The sequence below is a fragment of the Labrus mixtus genome, chromosome 18, assembly GCF_963584025.1.
Source record: "Labrus mixtus chromosome 18, fLabMix1.1, whole genome shotgun sequence".
Taxonomy (NCBI): Eukaryota; Metazoa; Chordata; class Actinopteri; order Labriformes; family Labridae; genus Labrus; species Labrus mixtus.
This window is the reverse complement of record NC_083629.1, coordinates 26,075,846-26,086,477: the sequence shown is the minus strand read 5'-3', so window position 1 is coordinate 26,086,477 and position 10,632 is coordinate 26,075,846. Positions and strand designations below refer to the sequence as shown.

Below are 10,632 nucleotides of genomic sequence, written 5' to 3'. Positions count from 1 at the left end.
GATCCAGTGATGGATGCTGACAGAGCTCCTGCCTCGCCTCTTCTGTGTGCGGTGACGGAGCATCTGATTATCTGGAGGCGTTTTTCCACAGTGTCTATTGGAGAGCCTGCAGAGCTCAATCCTCAGAAACAGGTCAAAGCGTCCCCGAGAGAAGAGGCTGTTTTATTTCTGGAGTGCTGCAGCTGCTTCCTGCATGGTGAACCTGCAGTACCACGGTCTACAGGTCACATGTTAGTGCTTCCTGCATGGTGAACCTGCAGTACCACGGTCTACAGGTCACATGTTAGTGCTTCCTGCATGGTGAACCTGCAGTATCACGGTCTACAGGTCACATGTTAGTGCTTCCTGCATGGTGAACCTGCAGTACCACGGTCTACAGGTCACATGTTAGTGCTTCCTGCATGGTGAACCTGCAGTACCACGGTCTACAGGTCACATGTTAGTGCTTCCTGCATGGTGAACCTGCAGTACCACGGTCTACAGGTCACATGTTAGTGCTTCCTGCATGGTGAACCTGCAGTATCACGGTCTACAGGTCACATGTTAGTGCTTCCTGCATGGTGAACCTGCAGTACCACGGTCTACAGGTCACATGTTAGTGCTTCCTGCATGGTGAACCTGCAGTACCACGGTCTACAGGTCACATGTTAGTGCTTCCTGCATGGTGAACCTGCAGTATCACGGTCTACAGGTCACATGTTAGTGCTTCCTGCATGGTGAACCTGCAGTACCACGGTCTACAGGTCACATGTTAGTGCTTCCTGCATGGTGAACCTGCAGTATCACGGTCTACAGGTCACATGTTAGTGCTTCCTGCATGGTGAACCTGCAGTACCACGGTCTACAGGTCACATGTTAGTGCTTCCTGCATGGTGAACCTGCAGTATCACGGTCTACAGGTCACATGTTAGTGCTTCCTGCATGGTGAACCTGCAGTACCACGGTCTACAGGTCACATGTTAGTGCTTCCTGCATGGTGAACCTGCAGTACCACGGTCTACAGGTCACATGTTAGTGCTTCCTGCATGGTGAACCTGCAGTACCACGGTCTACAGGTCACATGTTAGTGCTTCCTGCATGGTGAACCTGCAGTATCACGGTCTACAGGTCACATGTTAGTGCTTCCTGCATGGTGAACCTGCAGTACCACGGTCTACAGGTCACATGTTAGTGTTCAACACATCATGTAATATTAGTGCCGGGAACCGGAAGCTGTTACGTTTGTGATCAGCTGCAGAGGATTTGTGGAGGTGGGGGGGTTTAGGACCTCCTGCTATTTGGAAGTTTAAATCATCTCAGTAACTAAGCCGAGTGGGAACACATGCACGGCATGAATACTTCACCAGCAGCTTCAGGGCTTTTCTGCATGTTTCATTTGGTCTCAGCAGCCGATCTGTCACAGGAGAGCGAGGATGTGAGAGAGGTGTCACTGCCAGTTTAGGGTTAAGCCCCCTGTAGGAGGAGGGAAGCAACGTAGAAGGTATGTGTCAAAGCTAGAGCTCCTCCTGTAGCTAATTAAATCCGACATCCACAACATGCTCCATGATTTCCACATCAAACAGAGATTTACAGTTCCAATAACCGACTTGGTAAAAGCTGTGTTAACTTGAGGAGACTTTTTTGAAATGCCCTGCTCTCTGTTGGAGCCTCAGGGTTCAGTTCTTCCTCTGGTGTTCTTTAAACATCACATGTTCATTACACAGTAATGTGGTCACATACGTATTTCATCCTGGACAACTATAAGAGGGTTTTTCAATAACTCATCCAGTTTAATCAACTTTAGCCTAAAGCTTAGCATGATTAGGAGCGTGGTGTTTCTGAGTGATAGTTGGATAAAGTCACCTGTCACTGAACTTCACCTCTCCGACTGGTTTGTGTTGTTGGTGCTTTCTTGAGATTGTGACGGCCCTCCCGCCAGCAGGGCCTGCTATTGTGTTTCCCTTCTGTCTGTGTGTCTTGTGTCCCTGCAGGTTGCTGGTGGGCGGATTTCCGCCGCTCCTGGGCAGACGTGGCCAGTACCCACTATTAAGACTATTTAAGACCGGGTTGATAACCTCACTGGGCTGGCATCCATCCTCAGTGTAGCACCATTACCACATTGAATTGTTTGTTGTTTATTGTTGGACATTTGGACAATAAACCTTAAAACATTGTTTAAAAGCCGTACGTTCCTATATATTTTTTCAGGCCTTAAGAGCCGGGTCGTGACAAGATTAACTTTAAAAATATGTACGAATAAAATGATTTTCTAGGGGCGCCCCCCATGTATTGAGGCTGTCGTCTCAAGTGGGTGGCCCGGGTTCGCATCCCGCCTGTGGCCTCCCTCCCGCATGTCATTCCCCACTCTCTCTCTCCCTGGTTTCCGACTCTATCCACTGTCCTGTCTCTACATTAAAGGCACAAAAGCCCAAAAATAAATCTTTAAAAAAATTTTTTAAAAAAAGAAGATTTTCTGTTTGGTTTGTTGCTCTGACTGTCTGTCCAAGAAGTCTGTGCAGATTCTAGTTTTCCATCCATCTGTCAGTTATCTACGTGGCAGTGAGCTTGTTCAGCGTTTCAGACTTCAGTCCACAGGAGATAACATGGATGTTGGGATTCGATGGTGGACAATAGTGAAAAGAAGAGGAGTTATTAGGAGTGAAAGTTTAAAAAAGTAAAAATATAAAGGGAAGAGACTCATCAGAAATGATTTAGATGTTTGGAGGCCCTAAGACAATAAATAGAAGCAGCATTTTAAGTAAAGATGTAAAGGGGATGAAACCAATGGTTGCTGCGCTTAAATGGAAATACTGACTCTACGAGTACAAAAACAAAAAGTATCTTGTTTATACAGTCAAAAACGCACAGATTAACTAACCGTACTCCATAATTGATGAGTGAGAAAAGTCGTGGATGTCATAAATGCTTAAGCAGCCCAAACTGGGAGGAGTTTGTTTTGAAGTTAAGGATAAGATATTTTAAAACTCCTCTCGTGACAGAAAGTCTAGCCCCCTCTGCTGGAGAGGATAGGGACTGGTTGGGGACTTTTCTCAGTTTTTGTGATGAAGTGAAAAGAGAACAAAGACTTTGCATCTTGATAGACCATTACAGCCACGGTGGATAATTCTGTGAAATATGCTGTTCAAGAAGAACTTACTGAGGACTCTTCTGCTAATAGTCCATAAAATGATCACATGACCTGACTTAAGCTCCTCCCTCCTACCCTGGACAATTGGAAACAAAGACTGAAATGTTAACGGTTCCTAAAATCTAAAAGGGAAACTAAAAATGCAAATGGACATCTACATAAAGAAATGGGACTCTGTCATAACAAATCTGGCACAATGAAAGTGTTCTAAACATCGAGTTTGAGAAGGTGGGCTAAAGATCTGTTTCACCAGGAGGGTCCCCCTCCATCTTATATGAGCTGTCTCATAAACTGTCAATGACATGACTCGATGTCAAGAGACTGTTTTAAAAAATGTTTGGAGAAAAAAAAAGAAACAGATGGTGGAGCTGAGGGCAAGGCTTAAACCTCCCCAAAAAAGAGCTACAACACAAAAGACCCCGCCCCTAATTATGTAAAAACAAAACCTGTTTTTGTGCAAGGCTGCAACATGTAAGATGAACATTACAATATGACACGGGACTTCTTTGGCTTTTGCAGACAGCCTCAAGTGGAAAATTCACTATTTTGTAAAATTTTTTACAGCAGGTGTCGCTCGGTGTCAACAGACATACACTGAGGGGGGATGTCAGGGACCACACTTCAACAGGAGTCCTTTGATTGAAGAAATTGAAATAAACCGAAGGTTTTTCTGAGTGTCTTTCCGCTGACAGCATCTGTAACCACACACTGTAACATGAAAGCTAGTGGATATTTACAGGCACGACGGCAGCCCTCGGAGAAAAGTCTGAAATACTGAACAGACCACTTCATGATATTCAGCGTCTTGGGAGCCTTTCAGCTGTGAAAACATTAAGCCGTTACATCCTGCAACACCATGGAGGAGCTACGATTGCGGCAGATAGTGATACTGCTCTGTGTTTAACAAGATCCCACATGATGCTAAGTGGCTGATCCATTATTCATTGCTTAAATCTGCTGCCATCAATAATGCAGAAACTGTCGTTAACTATCCACACACACAAAAAAGAAGTCTTGAAAATGATAAGAATAATGAGGGCATTCCAAAGTTGTCTCAGTTTCTTCACACAGGTCCACATTTGAAGGACCGCTGGGACAGCGCAGCAGAAAATGGGGCACATTTGATTCATTCTGGGCTGGATGTTTCTAAAGGAGGCCGGCGTCTTCTGCTCGTGATCAAGTTTTACTGATCTCGTTTACATGTGTCGATAAATGAGTACCGGAGTGATGTACAGAGTGATATAAACAGTGGTTCTGATCCAAGTTTCTGTCTGTTCATCATGAGTCTGGTTCTGATCCAAGTTTCTGTCTGTTCAACATGAGTCTGGTTCTGATCCAAGTTTCTGTCTGTTCAACATGAGTCTGGTTCTCGAGTCAAAACCGGTTTCTCGAGTGTGATGGTTGTTGCTTTTTATTTATTTTAGTGAGGTCTTAACAGACGGTTGACGAATCACACACCCTTTTTAAAGTCGGTTATTTCAATCTTCTAATTGTTCCTACGCCCTCATTGGAGGAGATCTCAGCAATGACCTTTTGCATCTCACAGGAACCAAGAGCGGCCATTTTGGGAAATTGTTCGTTTTTTAACTGTGCAAGGTTGTTTCTGTAAAAGTCAAAGTAATGCATGAGAATCTACAGTCAGGTTATCAAACATACTTGCATGTTTTTCACTGTTGAATTATGTGAGGAACAGCCTGAAGCTCTGAAACAAGCCCACCCTCAATCCACCCGCTCCAAGCTCTCAGCCATCTGTTCCAGTCCTGCAGGCTTCAGATAACAGGTCACAAATCAGCAGGTGGAGCCAGAAACACGAGGACAGGAGGGACACTGGCTCCCAAATCTGGGGTCCTGTTGATCTCTTTCTAAAAATACTCATTTTTATAACCAACAAGATGAAACAGAAAAGGTCTGCAGCTCCTCAAGAAATGTGAGTGACATGATCAACCTCCTCCTGTCACACAGGACCAGATCACACAGGTCCAGATCCTACAGGACCAGATCACACAGGACCAGATCCTACAGGACCAGATCACACAACACCAGTTCACACAGGACCAGTTCATACAGGACCAGTACATACAGGACCAGGGTAGGGTTAGCCTAACCCATATCGTGCAACTTTGTGAGTGCATTGTAACATGCCACAGGCAGTGGACAGGATTGTGTTCTTTGCTAAAAACTTGTAAAAACACTTTGAAAGACGTTATTTACAATAACCTAAAGTTTGATTATTACATGGCCTAATGAGAAAGCCAATCAAATAAAATATTTCATTTTGTTTACAAGAGGCACATTTTATACAAAAAAAAGGTTTGGTAAAGTTTTTTTATATTAAAACAAATAATATTAATGAATTTGTTGTTCTGTGTTTTGTAGGTTGTTTGAGGAAAAATCTATTAAAATCGTAAATCGGTGTAGTCTAAAAAAACATTTGGGGATTTTATTATTAGGCCATATCGCCCAGCCCTACCTGCTCATGGTACCTACAGTCTGAGCTACAGCTATCTCTAAATGTACTATGGGAGGTAGAACCTTCAGTTATCAGGCCTGCTCGTGGTAAAGTCTCTAAATGTACTATGGGAGGTAGAACCTTCAGTTATCAGGCCTGCTCGTGGTACAGTCTCTAAATGTACTATGGGAGGTAGAACCTTCAGTTATCAGGCCTGCTCGTGGTAAAGTCTCTAAATGTACTATGGGAGGTAGAACCTTCAGTTATCAGGCCTGCTCGTGGTACAGTCTCTAAATGTACTATGGGAGGTAGAGCCTTCAGTTATCAGACCTGCTCGTGGTACAGTCTCTAAATGTACTATGGGAGGTAGAGCCTTCAGTTATCAGGCCTGCTCGTGGTACAGTCTCTAAATGTACTATGGGAGGTAGAACCTTCAGTTATCAGGCCTGCTCGTGGTACAGTCTCTAAATGTACTATGGGAGGTAGAGCCTTCAGTTATCAGACCTGCTCGTGGTACAGTCTCTAAATGTACTATGGGAGGTAGAGCCTTCAGTTATCAGACCTGCTCGTGGTACAGTCTCTAAATGTACTATGGGAGGTAGAACCTTCAGTTATCAGGCCTGCTCGTGGTACAGTCTCTAAATGTACTATGGGAGGTAGAGCCTTCAGTTATCAGGCCTGCTCGTGGTACAGTCTCTAAATGTACTATGGGAGGTAGAGCCTTCGGTTATCAGGCTTGCTTGTGGTACCTACAGTCTCTAAATGTACTATGGGAGGTAGAGCCTTCAGTTATCAGGCCTGCTCGTGGTACCTACGGTCTCTAAATGTACTATGGGAGGTAGAGCCTTCAGTTATCAGGCTTGCTCGTGGTACCTACAGTCTCTAAATGTACTATGGGAGGTAGAGCCTTCAGTTATCAGGCCTGCTCGTGGTACAGTCTCTAAATGTACTATGGGAGGTAGAGCCTTCAGTTATCAGGCCTGCTCGTGGTACAGTCTCTAAATGTACTATGGGAGGTAGAACCTTCAGTTATCAGGCCTGCTCGTGGTACAGTCTCTAAATGTACTATGGGAGGTAGAGCCTTCAGTTATCAGGCCTGCTCGTGGTACAGTCTCTAAATGTACTATGGGAGGTAGAGCCTTCAGTTATCGGGCCTGCTCGTGGTACCTACAGTCTCTAAATGTACTATGGGAGGTAGAGCCTTCAGTTATCGGGCCTGCTCGTGGTACCTACAGTCTCTAAATGTACTATGGGAGGTAGAGCCTTCGGTTATCAGGCTCCTCTCCTCTGGAATCATATTCCTGATAGGGTCCGGGAGGCAGACACACTCTGTACTTTTAAGAAAAGACTTCAAACTTTCCTTTTTGATAAAACTTATATTTAGGGATGGCGCAGGTGTAGACCAGCTCCTAGTTATGCTGCTATAGGCTTAGACTACTGGAGGAACTGGCACCTTGAGCTCCTATCTGTCTCTCTCTCTCTCTCTCTCTTTCTGTCACGCCCCTGAGCTGTCATGTCTTGAAGGGTCATTAGGATCGTTTTTGGGGATAACCTGCTGCTATGGGCACCCCCCTCCCGTCTCCTTGTCCCTATCTTTCTTCCTCATACTATCTCCCTGTATCCAATTTTTTAAACCGAGCTTAGTTCAGGCAGATTGCTGTTCATCATGAGTCTGGTGTTGCCAGATTTCTGCTTCTTTTCCTCTCCACTGTAACTTGGCTAAATGTTGCTAAGTGCTGTGCTCATGATGGATTAACTGTGGGTCTTTGTAACATAACAGCGAGTAAGGTCTTTTACCTGCTCTTTTGTAAAGTGTCATTTGTTATAAATTGTTGCTATACAAATGAAGATTGATTGATTCTGTCATACAGGACCACTTTGGACTGTAATTGAAAAGACGACAATAGCTTATACGTGTGTGTGTGTGTGTGTGTGTGTGTGTGTGTGTGTGTGTGGTAGCGTATTAGAGTTTCTGTTCATCCTCCCTCACTTTGTGGAGCTAGTTGTTCCTGCTGCAGAGAATCTGCAGCTCGTTCTGCTTTCATAATAATAATAACAACAATACTAATAATGATGATAATACATTTGTAACCTGTGAGTGAACACCTGCACACCTGAGGCTCATGGTGAAAGTCACCAGTGGTGCTGATGATGTGCGGTGCTGCAGATGAAACATAATATAGAGAAGGAGTCTGAGTGTAAGATGAGGACAGATAGGATCAGAGCAGCAGAGTGAACAGAATCTTAAACAGATCTGCCTCCTGTGTGTTTACCTTCTCTGGCTTATAACGCACACTGAATACTCCTCTCGCGATATTTCACATTGAAACATCCTCTCTGCATCAGAGCAAACCTTTAGTAAAGGCAGACTCAGGGCTGTAGATATAAACAATGCAACCAGTGCATACTGATGGTGTGGGGGGGAGGGCAGATTGCCCCCTCTATGTTCAGATGCTCTTCAACTCAACCAATGGAAACCTTTTTGATAGTGACAGATGCATTTGAGTCCAGAGAAACCCATGTTTAAAAAAAGCATGGTGCCATTCACTATATAATGCTTGAGGAGACAGATCCATCTGTATCAATGTTTTCTGTTGTGTAAATAGTTCGTCAAAATGTATAACATAATGACAAACTTAATTGAAATAAACTAGAAAGAAACTATAGTGTATATATATTAAAACGATTAGATTAAATGATTAATTTCCCCATTTTCTTAGTTATTTTCGCCATATCCGAAATGCAGTGATGATTGCTGGGTAATATGTTGTCATGTGTTGTAGCTATAGTTACGGCCCAAGTCTGAGGCGAGCCCAGTGCACATCTGTGAGCGGACAGAGCAGTTAGAAATGTCAAAAACAACAGGAGAGAAAGACACAGGAGGAGAAGGTAGCAAAGCTCCCTAAGACTCTTTTGGTCCACAGCTGACCCCCCCTGCCCTAGCAGCAACGCATGAGTCCGGCCTGTGCAGCCATGCAGCAGAGGAAGATCCAAACTATGACGTTAGCCCGAAATAATCAGAACATTAGACTAGATATCCATTTCAAGAGTTATACATATGTTACAATCTAACACATTGTTGCTAAATATAGACTAATTGTGTGTGTGTGTGTGTGTGTGTGCCACTGGGCAGACTTGTTGCTCGGCTCGCTAACACACACACACACACACACACACACACACACACACACACACACACACACACACACACACACACACACACACACACACACACACACACACACACACACACACACAGCGGTGTAATTTACCTTGTGTAGTTTCCACATCGCTCCCAAAGCCTTCACCTCGTGTGTTCCGTGTTTTCCTTCCTCCAGACACTGATAACACACCGGACTCTTACACTGCACACAGTACATGCTCAGGTTCTCCAGCTCATGCTCCGTGCATGTGGAGATCTTGCGGGGACTGGTTCGGCGGCTGATCCGGCCCTGCGCGGGCGGCACCAAGCGGTGCTTGGCGAGGGGCCCGCGGGGAGGATGGCAGCGCAGGCGGCAGGGGTCGCAGTAGAAGACGTCGCACTGCTCGCACATCACGGTGGCCTCCTTTGGACTCTTTTCACAGAGTTGACATTTGAGAGCGGCCGCTTTGCTTTGCTGGTACCGGTCAACCACCCCCTCCAACACCCTGTTCTTGGGGAATCCGCGGAGCCCCCTGTCGTCTAGGATGAGGCTGCGGTGACACTGCGGGCAGGTAATGCAGGAGTTGCGGGGGATCGGCGGTAAAGAGCCGGGCTGCGGTATTAGGTGTTGAGGGGGAGGCTGCTGGGGAACAGTCGGGGGGAAAACACGCACCCCGTTTGGTGACTTTTGGCAGGGGGTGGTAGGAGCGCTGACGAAGCCCCCATAGGAACCATATCCACTGTCTGCCTCACTGTACAAACTCATCTTATCCAGGTCCAGGTAGTCATAGTCAGAGACTCCGGACCCGGAGGCTCGGCTGCTCTGAGGGGACTCCGTGTCGGGGGTCTGCACCAGAATATTCCGAGCACACGCCAGGCAAATGTTGTGAGAGCACGGCAGGATGATGGGCTCGCGGTAAAACGAGCCGCACACCGGGCATTTTAACTCTTCCTCCATCTCATCCATGGCTGCTGTGCTGCGCGGAGAGATTCCTGCGTGACGTGACAACAAACAGAAGCTCCGTTCCGCCTGCTGCGCTCTCTGCGCGTAAAGCGAGCGGACCGAGAGAAGCGAGCTCCCAGCGAAGACTGACGGGCAACCTTCACCAGAGGAGACATCCGCGGCCGAGCGCTGCACCAACAGGCAGACAGCATGAGCTCACACTGCCTTATGATTGGAGGAGCGGTGAATTCCAAACAGCCATTGGATAAGGGAGCTGTCAGTCAGGGGAGGACTCGTTAATGAGCTTTAGCTAATCACAGCTGAGGGTTCAGTGTGTGAGGCTAAGGGAGGATCAATTCGTTTTAATTCATTTCATTATAATCATATTTATTGCTAATGTCCAAATAAAACTGAAGTTTGTTTTGTAAAATGTTTTTAATGTTTAAAATAAAAAACATGTTTTTTTATTTAACAGTATGAATGGATGTTTTTTCAACTAATTCATTTACTGATGAAAATATCATCAGTTAATTTTGTTTGTTTTCATGAATTACGGATCCTGCTGTAAGCAGCTGGTCAATGATTGATTCAGTCATTGATTATTTTGTCTAAAATAAAAATATTGCTCCTTTAACACAAACAGAATCAGGACACAAAAGCAGTTAAAGTCTTCTTGTTTTTTAATGTGATCTGAATCATGTTAAAGATACCCAAACACAGCTGCTGTCTTTAGCATGATTAGTTCAGCTGGTTAGAAAATAAAGAGACTTTAAAGAAGAGTCTGATATGAACACATTTTTTATGTTTGAAAGGGAAAAGAAACGACTCACGTGACTGACGTGGAGGTCGGTGTCTTGATATGTATTTTAGGTGAGATGAATGGATGATGATAAATATGGATGGATGGATTATGGATGGATAGGTGTGACAGAAATAACACTTGGTTATGAAGTAACAGGAATGAAAGTCTT

The 10,632-nt window shown here is 45.1% G+C and overlaps 1 protein-coding gene across 2 annotated transcripts in view; it reads right to left on the bottom strand.

Moving 5' to 3' along the window:
• trim9 (tripartite motif containing 9) overlaps positions 1–10,205 on the bottom strand; it is a 35,222-nt gene extending 25,017 nt beyond the window's left edge. For both annotated transcript variants that reach the window (XM_061063631.1, XM_061063632.1), the window contains exon 1: positions 8,849–10,205. In XM_061063631.1, coding sequence (XP_060919614.1) covers positions 8,849–9,685 — 837 coding nt within the window. In that variant the 5' untranslated portion in view covers positions 9,686–10,205. The remainder of the gene's footprint in view (positions 1–8,848) is intronic.
• Positions 10,206–10,632: the final 427 nt, after the last annotated feature.